We start from the raw sequence: 19920 nt of genomic DNA, 5'->3' as shown, positions 1-19920 counted from the left end.
GCTCACCCAAACAACAATCTGCGCCTCCATGGCGGACGTGGCGGCTTTATTGACCATGTTCCTCTTTCATTATGAGTATCACCCTCACAGCAACGTTATCTCTTGTAGGTGTAACTTATGTTTTTTTGTACGTCCGCTCACACCCTAATCTCTCTCTCTCTCTCTCTCTCCTCTCTCTCTCTCTCTCTCTCTCTCTCTCTCTCTCTCTCTCTCTCTCTCTCTCTCTCTCTCTCTCTCTCTCTCTCTCTCTCTCTCCTCTCTCTCTCTCTCTCAGCCAAGTGTGCTCCATAAAATCATAAAGCTTTGAAACCATTATCGCAGTCTATAATACGGACAAACCCTTCGCTATTATTAACCGGAAAACGCATCTTTAGCCTTATTTCTCACGCTGTCCATCACACATGTATCGCCGGGAGGACACAGAACTCTATGGTGTAATACAGTATGTGAAATTGGCCTTAAATATTAGTGTATGAAGGAGGGATTTTCAGAAAGCCTTGAAGTGAAGTGGTCAGCATTGGAAGTGAGAAGGGAAAGGAGTGACATATGTATAAAGTTTACCTCTTCCCTTAATTAAAGTGGGGTGGGTGTTACTGAAGTTTTTTTTCTTCTTTTTCTTTTTTTTTTTTTTAACTGGTCTTGGCTCCGATAATATATTGATCATTTCTGGTATTTCCTGAAAATGAAGTATATTTACTGTGATATCGGAAATGTTGGTGCTGGCTATACTGTACTTATCTTTTGTCCTATCTTTTTCTTTTTTTATATAGGTTTTATTTTAGGAATATTAAACGGAATTCTATTGCTTGCTACTGCTGTTGTTGCTACTAGTGGTGTTACTGGTGAAGATGGTGGTGGTGGTGATTGAAGATGTTGTTGCTGTTGTTTCCCATTAGTGTCGTCGTCGTTGTCGTCGTCATAGTAGTAGTAGTAGTAGCAGTAGTAGTAGTAGCAGTAGTAGTAGTAGTAGTAGTAGTAGTAGTAATAGTAGTAGTAGTAGTCGTAGTAGTGGTAGTAGTCGTAGTAGTGGTAGTACTAGTAGTAGTAGTAAAAGTGGTGGGTGGTAGTAGTAGTAGCAGTAGTAGTAGCTGTTATTGTTATTTTTATTGTTGTTGTTATTGATGTTGTTGTTGTTGTTGTTGTTGTTGTTTGTTGTTGTTGTTGTTGTTGTTGTCATTCCAGTCGTGGCCATCATCATTATTACCCTCGTTACTGATAGGCATGCATGACAGGAAGGGCAGCTGGCGCATCGGAATGAGCGATGGGTAAGCGGCAGTGGGTGTGGTGGTGGTGGCGGCGGCGGGGAAGCAGGGGGCCACAACCTCCCACCTCTAATGCACCCCACACCTTGCTCGATATCAGCTGCTTTACCCCAGTCTGGCGCCTTCCTGTCACCTTCCCTTTATCACCATTACCCTCAATACTATCATTGTCGCCTCGCCTGATAGTGGGGAGGCGAGGGGACGAAATTAGCAAAGTCAACAAAGGTGCTGAGTCATTAGGGAACTTGAAGAGAAGATTAGACATATTTATGGATGGGAATGATAGGTGGAAATAGGTAGGTATATTTCATACAGGGACTGCTATGTGTAGGCTTGATGGTTTCTTGCAACTTCCCCTATTTCTTATGTTCTTATATTCTTAAGATTTTAGCCGGGCAGTCCTTTCATTCAGCTGGAAGAGCACTGACGCCAATCCTACCGTCCATTGTCCCTACAATGTCACTCACACAGAATTCCTTAAAAAGAAGGATGAGGAACTGAGGATGTTGCAAAATTATGCATGAAAAGAGAGGTTCTGGAGATGTTCGTACATAATAAGGGCTGTTTCTCCTTGTTAATATTCATGTTCTTGTTCTTATTCTTCTTGTTTTCCTTGTTTCTGCTCTTGTTGTTCCTGTTCTTGTGTTTCTTTTCTTTTCCTTCTTCTGGTTACAAGAGTTTCCTATCTATCGTTTCTTACAAGTAGTTCCCCTTCCTATTTTTCCTTCGTTTCCTTTTCTTTCTTTTCCTTATCCTCCTACATGCATACGCATCTCTCACATCCCCACATTATATTCAGCACACTTCTCCCACTTTCGCTTGCATTTTCCTCACTTCCAATCCCCAACCATTCCTCAACTCTTAAATATTCACCAGTTCCATCAATACTTTACATCACTCCGTACACCCTTTCTATTTTCTCTCCCTCTCCCCCTCCCTAACTCCTCTAGTGACTGACGGCGATTCATTATTCTCTCTTCCTTGCAGGCACATAAAGGACATGACGCCAGACACAGTGCTCATCATCAACCTGGCCTTCGCTGACCTCTTCTACAGCGCCATCAGTCTTCCCTTCATGTTCACCACTTACTACCGCCTCTCCCAAACGGTGAGCAGAGGAGGAGGAGGAATACAAAGGAATACAAAGGAAGTCCAAACAGCAATAGACTCTGAGGTCCTTACTAGGCTGTTTGGGCAACTATTTTACTTTAGCTAGTTGGAGAGACTGGAAAATTAGTGGGAGGGACAGGGAAAGGAGGAGGAGGAGGAGGGACAGTGAGAGAGCAGATTATAAAATGATTAGTAAAGGGGGAGAGAGAGAGAGAGGTGGAGGAGGAGGGGAATGAGGAGGGAAAAGAGGAAGCGTGTAAGTGGAGAGCAATGAAGGAACAGTAAATGGGAAGGAAAACAAGAGATAATGACGATAAACTTAAAGAAAATAAAAAAAAGATAACATAATAAGGCAATAATCAGAGAGAGAGAGAGAGAGAGAGAGAGAGAGAGAGAGAGAGAGAGAGAGAGAGAGAGAGAGAGAGAGATTCACGATAAACAATACGTAGCTGCGATAAGAGACTCAAGAAGGATTTTAGCGGTGATTACAGGTGGATGATTAAGCCTTTATACCTGTGAGCTCCCTCCTTCCCTTTCTCCCTCCCTCCCTTTGCGGCGCAGAAATGAATTATTGAGTTATGTCTTGAGTGTACATGCGAGGACAGGGAGAGAGAGAGAGAGAGAGAGAGAGAGAGAGAGAGAGAGAGAGAGAGGGGGGGGGGTAGCTTCAAGACACACATCCTCCAGTTTTGGATAATCTTTCTTACTTTCTTTCTCTTTAGGGACTGGCACCTCAATGAGCTTTTTTTCTTCTTCTTCTTCTTCCTTCTTATTCCCTCACCCTTTGCCAGTGTCCCGCTTACATACATATAAAAAAAAAGAAACAAGTATCAATCAAGTTATCCTTTTCCTCTCTAGTAATAGCAAAGGGTCCTCCTCTTTCTCCTCCCCTCAACTCATCCCCACTGCTGATAATTCACTCCTATCACAGTACTAAAAGTCAGCCACTCTCCTTGACAATGACCGCAGCCACCACTGTTTCACGTCTCGAGATGCAAAGATAAAAGACCTCACAAGAAAGTCATTGTTTATGTTTCTCTATTGGCAATGATGAACGATAATTTCTTATTTTTATTACTTTTTTTTACATGATGGTGTTATCTCTCTCTCTCTCTCTCTCTCTCTCTCTCTCTCTCTCTCTCTCTCTGCTCACAACATTACGCAGTAGTTTCGAAAGGGAGATAAGCCACACTTTCTAAGCCACTGGCAGGATTACCTTGGCGATACTGAGGAGAAAGACGTGCGGTTATCATGGGCGAGTTCATAACAGGGATATACGGTTTAAGCTTCGAACAGTGGAGAAGGATGATGATGATGATGATGATGATGATGACGATGATGATGGTGATGATGATAATGGTGATGATGGTGATGATGATGGTGATGGTAATGATAATAGTAAAAATAATAATGGTGAGGAGGAAGAACAAGGAGAACAAAAACAAGAACAAGAGGAACAAGAAGAAAAACGATAAAAAGGAAAAAGAGAAGGTAATAAGAAAAAAAGAAGAGCTGCAACAACAACAATAACAACAACAACAACAACAATAGGAAGAACAAGAACAAGAAGGAAAAACGAGAACGATGAATGAAAAGAAGGATCAGAACAACAACAACAACAACAACAACAACAACAATAACAGAAAAAAAGACGAAAAAAAAAAAAACAAGAGGAGGACGAAGAAAGAAAAGTTCAGTCAACCAATATCCGCACAACAGACTTATCATTTCTCTTGGCGTTGATAAATGAAATTCGCTCGAGTGTGGACGAACAATGAAAACGATAACCGGTAACAGATAATTCATTCCCGCTTTGATACTACGAAAGGAAAAGAAGGTCTCCGGAAAGATTACACCCTTAGATATGAGTTTTTTTTTTTCTTTTATTTTATTTTGAGTCTTTATTCTACTTATTATTTTTTTTCTTGAAGACAAACACTAATGGGTTTTCTTTAGGATATGTTTTCAATTTTGTTTTTACGTGAGTTGTATATTAAAATTTGAAGGTATCAGTTCTTGTGTGGTGCTTAAGTTTTTTTTTTTCTTCTTTTCTTCGTATTATTATTATTATTATTATTATTATTATTATTATTATTATTATTATTATTATTATTATTATTACTATTATTATTATTATTACTGTTATCATTCTTCTTCTTCTTCTTTTTCTTCTTCTTCTTTTTCTTCTTCTTCTTGTACTTCATTTATTTTCATTCATAAATATACTTATCATATCCACCGTGTTTCACATAAGCATCTATACTAACTCTTCCCTGCACCCATCACCGCGTTTCTATCCCATTCCATACCACACACACTGTTTCATCCTACCACGACAGCTGACACGTTCCCTCCTTCTGTAAATCACTTCGTTACTTATTCCATCTCCTCAGTACCCTTGAATTGCTATATAATTACGAAACAAGACTATATTTATCATTATAACCCGAGGAGTGCGCATCTACGGCAGCAGTCCCACTAGTCCTCCCTCTAAGGAAGTCTATTCAGGGACCAAGGGCTTGACTATTGAGGAACTTATAACCAATATTTCTAGCAGTGAGGATCTTCTCTGCTTTTTACATTGCGACAGCAGTTTTCTCTACAATGTTGGAAGTGTTAAGAAATGGTGCACTGAGGGTCTTTGCTTCTTGATAACAGTTTTTCTCTACAGTGCTGAAAGTGTTAAGAATGGTGTAGTGACATAGCAAATAAGTTAACCTCTCTTATCTCTTTCAGGAGCGGGATCCATGGGAAGAAGGTAACACAAACTGCAAAGTGTCGGCCTTTATTCGGTACGCTAACGCCATCGCCGAGTGGACCACGCTGGGTCTCATGGCTCTGGAGAGGTGGGTGCTGAGGGGTGGAAACAGTTGGGTATATGTACAGTGTCTTGAAGGGATGCCAAGCTGCTAAGGGAAGCGTGTCAAGGCTAAAAGTGTCATAGGGAAGGATGTCAGGGTGTTACAGGAGACGGGAGCTGCTTGTGTGAGGCCTTTGTTTTAGTCATAAAGGCTGATGATTGATGTTGGAAGTGTTTTATGTCACAGAGGCATGAAAAAGGGCATAAAAAACGGGGAAAGAAGCCTGTTCATCTTTCAGCACCCCAAAATTCAAAGAAAAGTAGAAAAACGGTCTTTCTTTGAGAATCATAAAAGCTGGTGATTGATATTAAAAGTTACCTTTTTATATACTAAAGGGTATGGCCAAGTGCACAGAAAACGGGGAAAAGCCTGTTCATCTTTCATCTCCCAAAAATTCAAAGAAAAAAAATAAATGAAAAGTTCAGTTTAGTTTCAGAGGTGTCTTGATACTCGTATCTTGAAACAGTTCAGATTGTGAAAAGGAGAAAAAATAAGAACTAGTCACAGTGCTTCAGACTTTACCTGCTAAAAGAATAAAAGAGAGATGATACTGGTTAACTCTTGCAGTAGTAAAAGTGAAATGATGCTGAGAAGGAGGAGGAGGAGGAGGAGGAGAAGGAGGAGAAGAAGGACAGGTGTTGGGTGTTAGTATAGGAAAAATATACCAAGATCAGTTTTTTAAATTTTTTTATTATTTACCTTTTTCTTTTGACGAGAGACGCGGGAATAGAATAGAGGTGAGGAAGAAGGAAGGCAAGTTAGGAAGGAATATTGCTACAAAAGTGGATGAGGGAGGCGGAGTATCAGTACGAAGTGTGTCATGATTAAAGAACATGGGGAGTGAATTGCTGTTTAATTGATAGAGTTAACTTTTGTTGTTGTTTTCATGATTCTCTCTCTCTCTCTCTCTCTCTCTCTCTCTCTCTCTCTCTCTCTCTCTCTCTCTCTCTCTCTCTCTCTCTCTCTCTCTCTCTCTCTCTCTCTCTCCGTCACTAGCCACCTGTAAATTCATCTCCTTAATCCTTGCAGATGTGTCACGATCTACAACTTCCGTAACTGCCGTGGTCCCAGCCGGTTCTTCACCACCTTCAAGACCATCTGCTACTGCTGCAGCATCTGGTTGCTCGCCATCTTCCTCCAGTTACCGACATTCTTCGATGTACGTTTAGTTTTTATCCTATTTTTCGCTTTTATACTTTTTCTACCTATCCCCTCCTCTTCCTCCTTCTGTTTTCCCTCCTCCTCATCCTCCTCGCCATTGTTGTCCTGCTTCCTTCCTATCGTTTCTAAAAAGAACACACTGAACGAAAGAAACAATAGGTCTGATGCTATTTGTTTTTTCCTTTGACATCCCTTTGTACTCTTCGTCCTTCTCGTTCTCAACTTCCTCTGCCTGCTTTTTTTTTTTTTTTTAAGTTTCTCATGTTCTCTTGCTACTTCCTTTCCTTGCTGCAATCCCCTCTCCTCCTCCTCCTCCTCCTCTCCTGGGCACACCTTGGACACTACTATCTTGCTTCGTCATTGTTATGTTTATTCTGTTTTTCACATCATCATCGTTTGTCGTCACATCATCACTACCACCACCACCGCCCACACCACCATTACTCCTCTTCCTCCTCCTCCTCCTCCTCCTCCTCATCGTCACCTCTGACCTTTACCTCCTCAAGAGACAGGAATTATAGTTGCTCCTGCGGTTTCAGTCCTTGAGGATGAGTGTCGAAGAGCCACTTTACAGTTCAGCTCCTTTCACACTCAAGCAATTCATGTTCTCTGTCTGCTTGTCATTCAGTTATTCTTCCACAAACTTTGGATTAAACTGACAAAATATTCTTGATTTTTAGTTTTTTTGACTGTTAATGGGTTCAAGCTTGATATTGTTAAATTGAAGAAAGATTTAAGAAGAAAATGGCTCTCAAATAAAGTGCTACATGGATGAAACAGACTCAGTAATCAGTGTGTTGGCACAGTCATTATAGGGAGTTTTAAAGGAGATGATATAAATTTATGGACGGGGATAATAGGTGGAAATAGATATATATACCACGCGTAGGCCTGACAACTTTCTTATTTTCTTATGTTCTTATGATATTTGTTACTTTATATGAATAAACTTAGATGATTTTACCAAGCAAAAGTAAAGCTACATTTATCAGAGTTTTTAAATACTGGGTCGGTACTTTTGTTTCTTAAAATTTAAACTAGACTATATTATTAAGCTTGAGGGAAGTCGCAACACTTAGTGGGATCATTCTTCAGACATTAAAATACAGACTAGAAAATTACCATGACCATATTCATACTTTTTTCGTTTATTATAGGAATGATTTTACATATGGAATGAATGCTATTAGTATAGGAGTGCATTCACGTAAGAAATGAACTACCTTTTGGTGAAGGAACTCGGAGGGAGCCAGGGAGCCACATGGAATGATAGATTTGAATAAAGTGTACAAGGAACAGGAGAAACAGAATGCAATGGACAGGAACAATTAAGACAAGACACGTTCATGACGCCAACGCATGACGCTGGGAAAACGAAGGAATAAAAATAAATCATAATAAAATAGAATAAGATAAAAATATATTGAAATAATATAAAATAAAATAAAAACTACTACTACTACTACTACTACTACTACTACTACTTCTAATAATAATATTACTACTACTACTAATAATAATAATAATAATAGTAATAATAATAATAAAACAAATAAATAAATAAAATAAATAAATACATGGATAAACAAACGAATCGATGAATAAATTAAATAATCGAATCACACGTTAGACAACAACTACTTAACGGCACCAAATGTTTGAGTTGTGCAGTCAGATCCCGAAATAAGGATGCTGGCGACTTCTGGTGGCGTCATAACATACGTCACACACACACACACACACACACACACACACACACACACACACACACACACACACACACACACACACACACACAAACACAAACACACACACACGAGGGCTTGGCAAGGACGCTCATAACAAATGCACGGAGGTTACCGACCGACTGGGACCCCCGCCAACTTGGACCGCCTCCCACTCGGTCACTTAGTACTATTAATACGATTTTTAATGTTCGCACGTGGGCTGGGGCCGTTGTGTGTTAGTGGAGGCGTCTATCGGGTGCGAAATTATTACTTCGCCTTTCAGAAGTATCCGTTCTAATATTGTTGTTTTGCTACTACTACTACTACTACTACTACTACTACTACTACTAAACTACTAGAGAGAGAGAGAGAGAGAGAGAGAGAGAGAGAGAGAGAGAGAGAGAGAGAGAGAGAGAGAGAGAGGATCATTACTTTTCAATCCAACGTTTCTCTTTTTTTTTCCAGAAATTTGGCACTTTCGGTTACAATGCAGACTTCGTCAAATGTGATTTTATCGACGTCAACGAGACCCAGAGCCTTATTTCCCCCCGCATGGTGTTCTTCGCCCTGGAGAGCGCTGTGCCCTGCGTCCTCATCCTCATCGGCTACCTGGTCATCCTCTTCCAGGTGTACTCCTCCTCTGCGGCCCTCAGCATCTTCGGGTAACTGTTTTTTTCCTATTGTTTAGAATGTTTTCTTCCTTTTTGTTAATTTACGCCTGCTCTTTCTTTATTTCTTCCCTTCTCATCTCTGGCTAACTGTTTTTCCTGTTATTTAAAGCATTATCTCCTCTTTCTTCCTCGTACTTCTCTTTCTTATTCACTTTTTTTTCCATCCACAAATATGGGTAACTATCATTTCCTATTCCTTAAAACATTTTCTTCCCATTCTTTCTTGTGCTCCTCATCCTTGTTCATCTTATTCTCTCTCTCTCTCTCTCTCTCTCTCTCTCTCTCTCTCTCTCTCTCTCTCTCTCTCTCTCTCTCTCTCTCTCTCTCTCTTCACTATATTGCTTATTTTTTTTAAACTGTCCTCTTTTTCCCATAATTCATCTCTCCTTTCTTTCCCATTCTTTTCTTTTTTTTCCTTCGTGAACTTTTTTTTTTTAGCCTACTTCATTCTTTTCCTCCCTGAAATCTTTGTCTGCTCAGCTTTCCTACTTATCCTCCAATCTTGCTCTCTTTCCTATACATTTAATTCTCCTCCTCCTCCTCCTCCTCCTCCTCCTCCTCCTCCTCGTATCTTCGTTATTATTTTTGTCCTTTTGTGGTGACTTAAAATTTGGTGTGGTGAGTGCTGTGGTGGGTGATGACAGTGGGATATGTTGTGGTGAGCGGATGGTGGGTGATGTGTTGTGGTGAGTGTGATAGTAAGTGATGAATTTGTGGTGAGTGTAGTGGTGGTGATGACAGTGGAGATGTGAATGGAAAGAGTGTGGTAAGTGTGGTGATGAGTGGAGGGAGTGTGGTGAGCTTAGTGGTGAGTGACATTGTGAGAAGTGTGGTGACGGTGAGTGACTGAATGATGACGAGTGATGACAGAGTGGTGAGTGATGACAGTGTGGTGATGAATGTGATGATGGGTGATGACGGAGTGGTGAATGTGGTACTGAGTGACAAAGTAGTAATGAGTGTGATGGTGAGTGATGACAGAGTGGTGAGTGATAGTGGTGATTGGCAGTGTGGTGATGAATATGGTGGTGGGTGATGGCGAAGTGGTGAGTAACGGCGGTGATTGGTAGTGTGGTGGTGAGTGTGGTGACGGTGTTGCCTCCCTCAGGTCCTACTCATGCCAGAGGATGATCGCCATTCGCCGGTCTCGCACCACGGGGGTCATCGTGAGGCTGCTCTTCGTGTACCTGGTGTGCGTGATCCCCATCTGCGTCTTCAACCTGGTGGAGATCCCCAAGCCGGGGGCGCACAAGAACGCGGGCATCGTGATGTACTGCATCTACTGGCTGCAGTACTGCATCAACAACTTCATCTACGTGGTGAGCAACGGACGCTATCGACGAGCATACTTCCAGTTCCTGTGCTGGATCACCTGCCGCCCCGTGCCCGTCCCTGCCCTGCCTTCCACCGTGTGGCAGCCCAAGCGGTGCCAGATCTACACCCTCCCCAGCTCCTCCAATCTTCAAGAATCTTTCGACTCGCGCTTCAGGACGCTGTCGGAGTGCGAAGAGGCACGGCGGCGAATGCAGCAGTTTGGACTTCACGGCACCTCCCTTGGTTCCTTTTCCTCTGAGGGGATAAGTTGTAGCCTAAAGGAGGCAGTCCACCCTGATCTTTCCCTCAGCCACAGCCCCATAAGTTGCCTGTCTCTGCATCACTCTGCCAGCCTGAGCTCCACCTCCAGCCTTCAGACGCTGGTTAGGGAAAAGACTCGGTCCCGCCACTTAAGTCATTCGGTGAAGCAAGACCTGAAGGAAGCGGGACACAAACTGCGGCGGACCTTTTCATGCTGAGCGTGGCGTAGCTCTGCCTCACCGCCCTTGATCCACATGCTGTTCACGCCTCGCCTTGTCGCCTCCATTTTCGACCACCCTCGCGCTCATTCCTATTTATCTTGATTATTTTCGACACATCTTTTGTCAAGTTTTGTCTCTTCTCAGCAAGTTCTCGTATTAATGATAACTGAGAGTATATATATATTTTTTTTTTACAGCGAAGCCTAATTTCTTCCTTCTCTTCCCACAATTCCTTGTGGCCAGCCCGTGTGGTGGTGACGCGAGGCTGGGCATCACAGTGATCGCCATTCACTTCGAAGTGAAGGCGAGTCACTAAGTCACGTAAATTTCGCTCAGGTAAATGAGATTTACTTTGGTCGCAAGGAAGTTCTTTGGACCTCTCTTATCTTTACTCAAGTGCAATTATCGTGTACACATCCCTAAAGACAGAGAAGAGGTCATATCATATAAATGTGAACTTTTCTAATACGTAATGAGAAGTATGCCGTCGCTCAGTTCTCCGGTGTATAAAACTTGCTGAGCGAGGAGCTACAGGTCTCTTAATTGTCCACGTCTACCTTTTAATCCTGGCCTCCCCACCAAACTACAAGTGGAAGAGTCTAAGCACTGGCAGGTGTGAAGTTATCTTGTAATGAATGGCGATTGAAAAGAAGGTTCAGAAAAGTTTTTATATGTTGTAACTTAGACATGTGTAGAACTTACCTTGCCTCTCTGCCTTAGGCCACGTGTGAGGATCAGGTGTGCGAATACAGACTGTCATGTGCTTGGACGCGCTCGCAAGGACTAGTTTTACACACACGTAGCGAAACTCGCCATGTGAAATATGTGGCCAAGATGCATCACACCTTATATCGGTATTATGCTGGCAAGTGGTAAATTCATCAACAAATATCCATCGTAACCAATGATGGAGCAGAGACTGGATTCTGTGGTGATCAGTGGCTGGGGATTGTTGTATGTAGTTCCCTCATTGGTTTGGCACGATAAAAGAAGAGAAAAAAAGACCGCTGTCAATTTCATGTGCGTCAGATAGGGAAAGAAAAACAGTGCAATAATATTAAAATCCTTTCTTTGTTCACTTCCAGGAATGTGAAGATTTATCTTGTCACGTGTTTGATCGATAACAAGCGACGCGAGTGACAACAAAGCCTCGAACTCTGGGATCTTGTAAAAGACTTGTCTCGATTCTTGAAAAGATTGCCGATGCGTGCAGGCAATCCTCCTCCCTTCGTTTCTCAGTTCCACCTTCAGCATGCCCATCTCTCTCTCTCTCTCTCTCTCTCTCTCTCTCTCTCTCTCTCTCTCTCTCTCTCTCTCTCTCTCTCTCTCTCTCTCTTCTCCCCGCCTTGTGCCGCGTTTCGAGTGAGGCCAGTCAACTCTTCTCAAGTTTTACCTCAAGTAACAGTAGTTTTCTTAAATCCACAATGTGTATGATTTTGCGGATACTCTTTTTTTTTTTTGCGTTTCTGTTGGCAAATAATATAGGTTACTATTGTTATTACCGTTGTTTTGATGTTGATGTTCTTGTTGTTAAGATCATTAGTATTTTTCCTTCTACAGCTGTTGTTATCTTTACTTCATGTCATTTTCGCGATCCAGACGTAACAATGAAAATAATAACGATAGGGTAAATCATGCGCTATCTTTGGCCAATACGACTCTGGTATATATATATATATATATATATATATATATATATATATATATATATATATATATATATATATATATATATATATATATATATATATATATATATATATATATATATATATATATATATATGTATCTATATATTTATTATTATTTTTTTTCATTATTGTCTTAAAATTTCGCGAATCAGCAGGGAAGCATTGATCATCTTTGCCTTATATTTATTTCCTTTCCTTATCACCGCCACCACCACCACCATCATCATCATCATCATCACCATCATCATCATCATCATCATCATCATCATCATCATCATCATCATCATCATCATCACCACCACCACCACCATTACTATCATCATCACCACCACCATCCCCACCATCGTCACATGCACACAACAACATTCACAAAACAGGATTCATAAATGATGTCCCGGCATACTGGTTCATTCATTCCTCCCACACTGTTCCGTCTTTCCACCCTCTGTTAAGCATGATTCCAGCTGTGCAGTAGTGTGATATGTAACCAATTGCCTCATTCATGTAGCTTAGGATTAAGTGTCTTGTGAATACTGAGCCTCACCTGTGACTTGTGAGACTTCTGTTATGCTGTCAGGCTGTGTATTGTTATAAGGTAAAGATTCGCCTCTCAGATTCCGCATATGCCAAGGTCTTCAGGTCTTTTAAGTGTAGTCGTTAAAAGTCGATCTTGTGCAAAGAAAATGCTGTCGAGGAACACACTGGCCTCGCGATGGGTGACAGTTCAGGTCGTGATGGTGGTGTCGCTCGTGTTCATGTTGTTTCTTCGTTACTTATATCATGTACTTACGTGCCATAGGTCCGTATTCTGAAACGCTTTGCCCTCTCATCACGACTATTTTTCAAAGTCCACAGGTATGATTAGCCGGGTTCTCAAGAGTGTTTCTCCTGTTGATAATGTAGAAATCTTGTTAATTTGTCTCTAGAATCATAAGAAACACCCTTAAAAATCTGTGTCATTTCAGATAAAGGCTTTTGAATGTAATGGACGTGTGGCGCAGAAGAGTTTCAGGATACGGTCCATAGTAAGGGTAATGCGTTCTGTTCAGTTGATCTGCAGACGGCTGGCTGTGTGGAGTGATGGTTGTGTCTAGTGGTGAAATTTGCGTCCTTCAGGAGTGGCGTGTCTCTCTCCTTTTCATTCTTTCTCCGTTTCGTCACACACACATACACACACACACACACACACACACACACACACACACACACACACACACACACACACACACACACACACACACACACACACACACACACACACACACACACACACACACACACACACACATAAGAACATAAGAAATAAGGGAAGCAGCAAGAAGCGACCAGGCTTACACGTGGCAGTCCCTGTATGAAATATACCTACCTATTTCCATCTATTATCCCCATCCATAAACCTGTCTAATCTTCTCTTAAAGTTCTCTAGTTTCCTAGCACTAACATGATTACTGAGTCCGTTCCATTCATCTACCACTCTATTTGAGAACCAATTTTTTCCTGTCTCCTTCCTAAACCTAAATATTTCAAGCTTGAACCCGTTATTTCTTGTTCTACCCCGGTTGCTGATCATAAGAATTTTGCCTACATCTCCCTTGTTATAACCCTTATACCACTTAAAGACTTCTATCAGGTCCCCTCTTAACCTACGTCTTTCTAAAGAATGTAAATTTAACAACTTCAATTTCGCCCCGTAAGGAATACTCCTCATCCCCTGTATCCTTTACTCACACACACACACACACACACACACACACACACACACACACACACACATAGTCATGTAGAGTGAAGGGATGAAACACAGATTCTTTTTCCCCTGAAGTCAGTGGTATAAGTTTTCTTTATTTATGAAGCCACGAGAACCAATTAATAGTGTCCAGTTGATTCCTAATTCTCCTGTCGCCTTGGAACACTACTTAACACTAACTTAACGCTACTCAACACTACTACTTAACACTACCTAACACTACTTAACGGCATCAGAGGGACGAGTGCAGGTCAAATTTACCTTCTTAGGAGGTGTTTCTAAAGTCACAGAGCTCTGTCTCGGTGCTAAGCCAAAAATCACGAGGCTTTACTAGTGCTACTGAATCCGTGCATATACCTGGCCTGCGTGACGTGACCTTTTGACTGCTTGTGATTACATGGCGTTCACTGAACAAATAAAACTACAGGTGCTAACAGGTTTGAACTACTATATCACTCTTTTCTTGTTTCCTGGTGTATCTATCAAAATCACATTCAGAACTTGCAATAAATCTATTCATTACGTGGGAAGCCACAGCCAAAATATACGAGTAACTAAAGGTATTTAAGGTTTGAACTACCAGACAACTATTTTCTCGTTTACTGTTGTATCTTTCAAAATTTATACTGAGAACATGCACCAGACCTATTCGTTATGCGAGAACCCATAGCAGTCAAGAGGTTAAGGCTAAAAGGACAGAGTATATCGCTGGTGTGCCCATGGGAAGAACCCCCGTTAGCCGTCCTTGTACAAAAGTATTCACGTGTCTTAATACTGAGATGCCGCGCCGACTTTACGAGGCAGTATGTGTACGTTCATGGTTGTATATACACGTAGGTTAAGAGGCACATCCATGCACCGCCAGTTGTGAAAGGAAGCTGGCTCTGTTGTAGGTGTTGTAGAAAAGTGGACGTGTGTTGGTCACTGACTGAACGATGTTATGTTCCTTTTTTTTCTTTTTTTTACTTTGTTCTGGCCTGAATGTGAATGTGAAGAGAGAGAGAGAGAGAGAGAGAGAGAGAGAGAGAGAGAGAGAGAGAGAGAGAGAGAGAGAGAGAGAGAAGTGTGTGTGTGTGTGTGTGTGTGTGTGTGTGTGTGTGTAAATGACCTCTCTCGTCCTGCAGCCTCGGTTCAGGTTGAGCTAAACACACACACGCTCCACTGGTTCTCGACACAGAAACAAGTTATAAGTTCAAAAGCTCACCGGTTTAGTCGTATGTTTAGATTTAAGGTTCCCCATGACGTGTGCCGCTCGGCATTATAACGTGTCGTCACAATGTGTATGTACGTACGTATGTGGTGTATTCTATTTTATACACGATACCTAACAAAAATAAATAATCACTTTTGAGGTGTGTTTTATTCATCTTTTTTTCTTGTTCATAAGACTGAAGAAGGATTAAGAGAAGACCTTGACAGTGATGTTGGCGAAAGTGAAAGTGGAGAATAAATGAATACAGATGAGGAACGAAGGAGTAACGTTGTCCGGATGTATGACGTGAGAATAATGAATACATTCCATTGAAAAGAAAATACAATAAAATGTGATAAAAAAAAAAAAAACACTCACGTAGTGAGTAGATAAAACGAGGCACGCAGCACACAGCAACAGATAGTGTCCATGCACTGTAAGACCAACACCTGAGAGGGAAAACAAGTTGACAGAGATCTCAAAGAACACCCAATTTCACGGAAGCTGATTTAGCAAAAGACATTTAAGGTTCAGCTTATTCCATTAGTAAAGGATAATGAAGTTTCAATTTGGAGAATACTTGAGAGTTATTAAGGAAGAAGAAAAATGATCTATAGACATGAAAAGTGGAGATTAATTAAATCAGTGAATAGGTGAAACAGTGTGAATGATGACTGTGAGACTGGAAGATATAAACATAAGAAAATAAATGAATAGAGATTTTCCCTTACTAGGATATCATGAACGAACTTAAAGTGTGACGCTAAGGAGTCTGGCATCACATGCCTGCAGAAGATGTGAGGAGGTTCTGGCCCGAATTGGAGACATCAGTTTTTTTATTTTTTTTATTTTATTTTATTTTTTTTTTTATGCGTAGTACCACCGCTGCCACCAATACCCACACTGATGCACTGACACACTTGTTCCATGTACCGGCCACCTCTATAAATCACAGCCTCATCAGGGACGGGAGCAAGAGAGAGAGAGAGAGAGAGAGAGAGAGAGAGAGAGGGAGAGAGAGAGAGAGAGAGAGAGAGAGAGAGAGAGAGAGAGAGAGAGAGAGAGAGAGAGGTGCCGTAAGCTAATAGTGTCTTAAATATAATAATAATCCTTCCTCTGCTCCGGTTTTTATTTATTTGTTGTAACTAACTAGACGATACAAAAGGAGGCATGTCAGCCTAGCATTGCAGTCCCAGTGTTTCCTGTCTGGCCCTCAGTCAAGGCTAGAGCGACCTGACTCTAATGCATACCATGTGTCGCCATCTACGGCTGTGCACGCATAAATATTTAAACAAATGACCCTACAAGAATGGGTAACATATGGAGAGAGAGAGAGAGAGAGAGAGAGAGAGAGAGAGAGAGAGAGAGAGAGAGAAAGAGAGAGAGAATCCGGTATTGACGTAGCACCTTTCGCTTACAGTCTCCTGTCAGACGGTAACAGACAAGCTCCCTATCGCTGTCAAACATTGAGAGGCTACGACAGGGAGGACCGGAGGGAGGGAGATAAAGCTATGAGGGAGGGGGAGTAAATCAGGGACAGTGGGGAGGGGCATTATCTTGGTTATCTTTCTGCGCATCGTGGAAATAGTAGCGGATCTCCTTGAAATGGAACGAAAATAGCTCATCAATTAGTTAGTTAATTCATGTGTTATAATATTTGTCTCTACCAACTGGCGATCATAGAGAGAGAGAGAGAGAGAGAGAGAGAGAGAGAGACGATAAGACAGAAAATGGATAGACGAAGCAACGAAGCATCATCTGCAATTCACCACCACAGTCAGAAGGTTTACGTGATGGATTCATGAAACCCTCACGAAGGGAACTTACAAAACAACGATCATCATAGTCTATGGGTGAGGCTGGGACCTGCCACCCACCGCACACACTCCGTCCATTTCCCCCAAGGACAGCAATTGCTCGCTAATCTATGAAAAAGTTTGCCTCCTGCGCGATTCTCTTGTCCCAAGTGATAATCGGGGACGTTGACCCTTAGAGAGAGAGAGAGAGAGAGAGAGAGAGAGAGAGAGAGAGAGAGAGAGAGAGAGAGAGAGAGAGAGAGAGAGAGAGTGTGTGTGTGTGTGTGTGTGTGTGTGTGTGTGTTTTGATAACAAATACGTCATTGCCCTATCACATCAAAGGAGATGGGATGCAGGTGTGCGGGGAGAGAGGAGTAAAAGAGGAGGGAGAGGAGGAGGGGGAGAAGTTGGAGAGAAGGAGGAGGTGGAAGAAGAGGAGGAAAAGGTACAGGAGGAGAAGGAGGAGGAGGTGGGAGATGAGCGTTGTGAATGGCGAGACAGAGGAAAGATTGTTGGAGGAGACAACTTAATTAAGAAAGTTATCTCTGGGGCAGGTCAGGTGTGGACGGGGCGAAAATGAATGAGTGACATCCGTTGAAGAGCTTCGCGTCGGTGCGGTGATAACTCCCCAGGTGTTTGTCCTTGAGGGGCCCGCGCGACTACACACACACACACATACACACACACACACACACACAAACAAACAAACAAACAAACAAACAAACAAACAAACAAACAAACTCATACAACTCACTAGCTCTGCGGTATTGTCTTAAGCTGTCATCAAATGTCCTGAAGGTCGTGGTGAATAACAGATAACAGCATTCCTTCGTAAGTTTACAGCCTCACATTTTATTTCCTCTAAAGGTAAATTTTCCATGGCAAAAAAATAACATAACAATACCTCATACCAAAATTTGTCCCCTCATCTTTCTGACGATTAGGTCAAAGATTAAATTCAAGAAAAGGAAAAGACAAACTGACTGACCACAGGTATGCACGCCTCACGGTCTGTCCCACTTGACCAAGGAAATTAATATTGCACTGGACAGCACTTTAGCTTCTGATGCAAACATTTTTCAGGGAATCACTCACTGCATTCCTTTGTGAGACAGATAACGCGTTTTCTTTATGACAGCGGCAAAGACTCCACTGTCACTTCTCAAAATACTTCATTTTTTATATACATTTATGCTATAATGTTCCTTTTCTCATCGTGCTTCATGTAAAAGACGCCTCCTACTTTTCCTGCTATGACGTGATTACAATTACCCAATGCTCTACTGGCAGATCATTCACTGCCGAGCCATATTCAGGAGGGTGGCAACTCTGACGCAGCGAAAGAACGTAGAGGGGAGCAGTTAAGGTGATGATGGATGGACTGAAGGGGGAAAGGGACTGTCGTGAGGAAGGAGTGTGGATAAAGGGAGTGAAGAGAGGTCTGGGGGGAGGGATGTCCGAGGGGAGACGTTCAGTAAGAGGCGAGAGGCAGGGGATCGATGGGAAGTATTGAATAGAAAGGATGTTGATATGGGAAGGGAACTCGGAAGGAAATGTACGAAAGGAATGAGAAGGAAAAGAATACAGAAATGGGAAGAAAAGGAAAATGAGAATATGAGAGAGGAAATATTTCGAAAAATCCAGAGAGAGAGAGAGAGAGAGAGAGAGAGAGAATGTCGGTTATTTTCACCCTCACTTATTTTGCATTGAAATGACACTTCCATTCCATCGATTTTTTTCTTTTAATGAATGCCAAATTAGTGTTAAAATATAATATTCACCTTTAAGTTTCTTATTCGCTTATGGCCATCAGTCAATTCTGTTCTCCCTTGATTGGTGAAGGAATTACAGGTACAAGTATACTAATTTTATATAAGTCCTTATATCTTTTTACCCAACCTGACTGCCGCGCAAACTATAACTTCCAACTTTCCCGAAAAACTAAAGTTGTGACGGTCATAATGTATGTAGTAACTAATAAAATATAGTTTCGTCTCTCGGAATGAGGCGGAAGTAATTCTACAGCAATGTCGTTTTAACACTCATTATTAAAAAAGTATGTCTAACTTCTTTATCCTTGCATTACTTTTCTTTTGAGTTTGCCTTATACTTTGATGCCACTCACAAATATCAAGGGTCTACCCGTTAACTTCGTTTTCTTTCGCTTGAGAATGTGAGAGAAAACCAGGTGGCTTTCAGATAGATCTGTGAAATTTATCAGTATAGACGTGAAACCACTCTTTTTTGTCCTTTTCTCTTTATTATTGCATACATAAAGAGGCATAATTAGGTTCATAAAGTATATCAGATAGGAAGCACACTTATTTATTTTTTTCTTTTTAATATAGAATACATGGAAGGACAGTTTAAGGGAATCAGATACTTACTTTTTTCACCAAAGGAATTCAGAACTGTAAGTCAAGGATAGCATACTGCACCAACGTTCATCATAAGGAAAATAAAGAGACTAAAGTATTATTTAGTTCCTGCATCTGAACAAACATAAAAGCGCCAGGATGCAATCGTGCACCGCGTTCTGAAACGTTTCGGCGTTACCTCGACTACATTTAGCATTTATAGTGAAAGTTACTGTAATTTTCAAGAGTGTTTTCATGATCGCGGCGATAGTTTAACAGCAACTCAGTATCATCAATGGGTTATACACTCACGAAAACCCGCCTGTGACATATGAAAATAGTCCTTATGAGGGAATAAAGGATTAAATTACGTAAGAACCCTTGAGTTCCCAGGAGCAGCATGGTCAAATCATGTGTTGATCAAGGTAAGATAAGCAGTACCTGTTAAGATAACGAACGCGAGATACCAAAAGAAAAAAAGTGACAAGAATAAGCAAGAGAAGAGAAACGACTCTATTTAATTATTCGTCTGTAGGTACTGTAATTGTG

At 41.5% G+C, this 19920-nt stretch overlaps 1 protein-coding gene across 4 annotated transcripts in view; it reads left to right on the top strand.

Moving 5' to 3' along the window:
- LOC135094199 (G-protein coupled receptor moody-like) overlaps positions 1-10694 on the top strand; it is a 47553-nt gene extending 36859 nt beyond the window's left edge. For all 4 annotated transcript variants that reach the window (XM_063994076.1, XM_063994056.1, XM_063994085.1 and 1 more), the window contains 5 exons: positions 2250-2370; positions 5109-5218; positions 6263-6392; positions 8587-8783; positions 9901-10694. In XM_063994076.1, coding sequence (XP_063850146.1) covers positions 2250-2370; positions 5109-5218; positions 6263-6392; positions 8587-8783; positions 9901-10585 — 1243 coding nt within the window. In that variant the 3' untranslated portion in view covers positions 10586-10694. The remainder of the gene's footprint in view (positions 1-2249; positions 2371-5108; positions 5219-6262; positions 6393-8586; positions 8784-9900) is intronic.
- Positions 10695-19920: the final 9226 nt, after the last annotated feature.

The sequence above is a fragment of the Scylla paramamosain genome, chromosome 3 (assembly GCF_035594125.1).
Source record: "Scylla paramamosain isolate STU-SP2022 chromosome 3, ASM3559412v1, whole genome shotgun sequence".
In the NCBI taxonomy this organism is placed as follows: Eukaryota; Metazoa; Arthropoda; class Malacostraca; order Decapoda; family Portunidae; genus Scylla; species Scylla paramamosain.
This window is presented reverse-complemented; position numbering and strand designations above follow the sequence as displayed.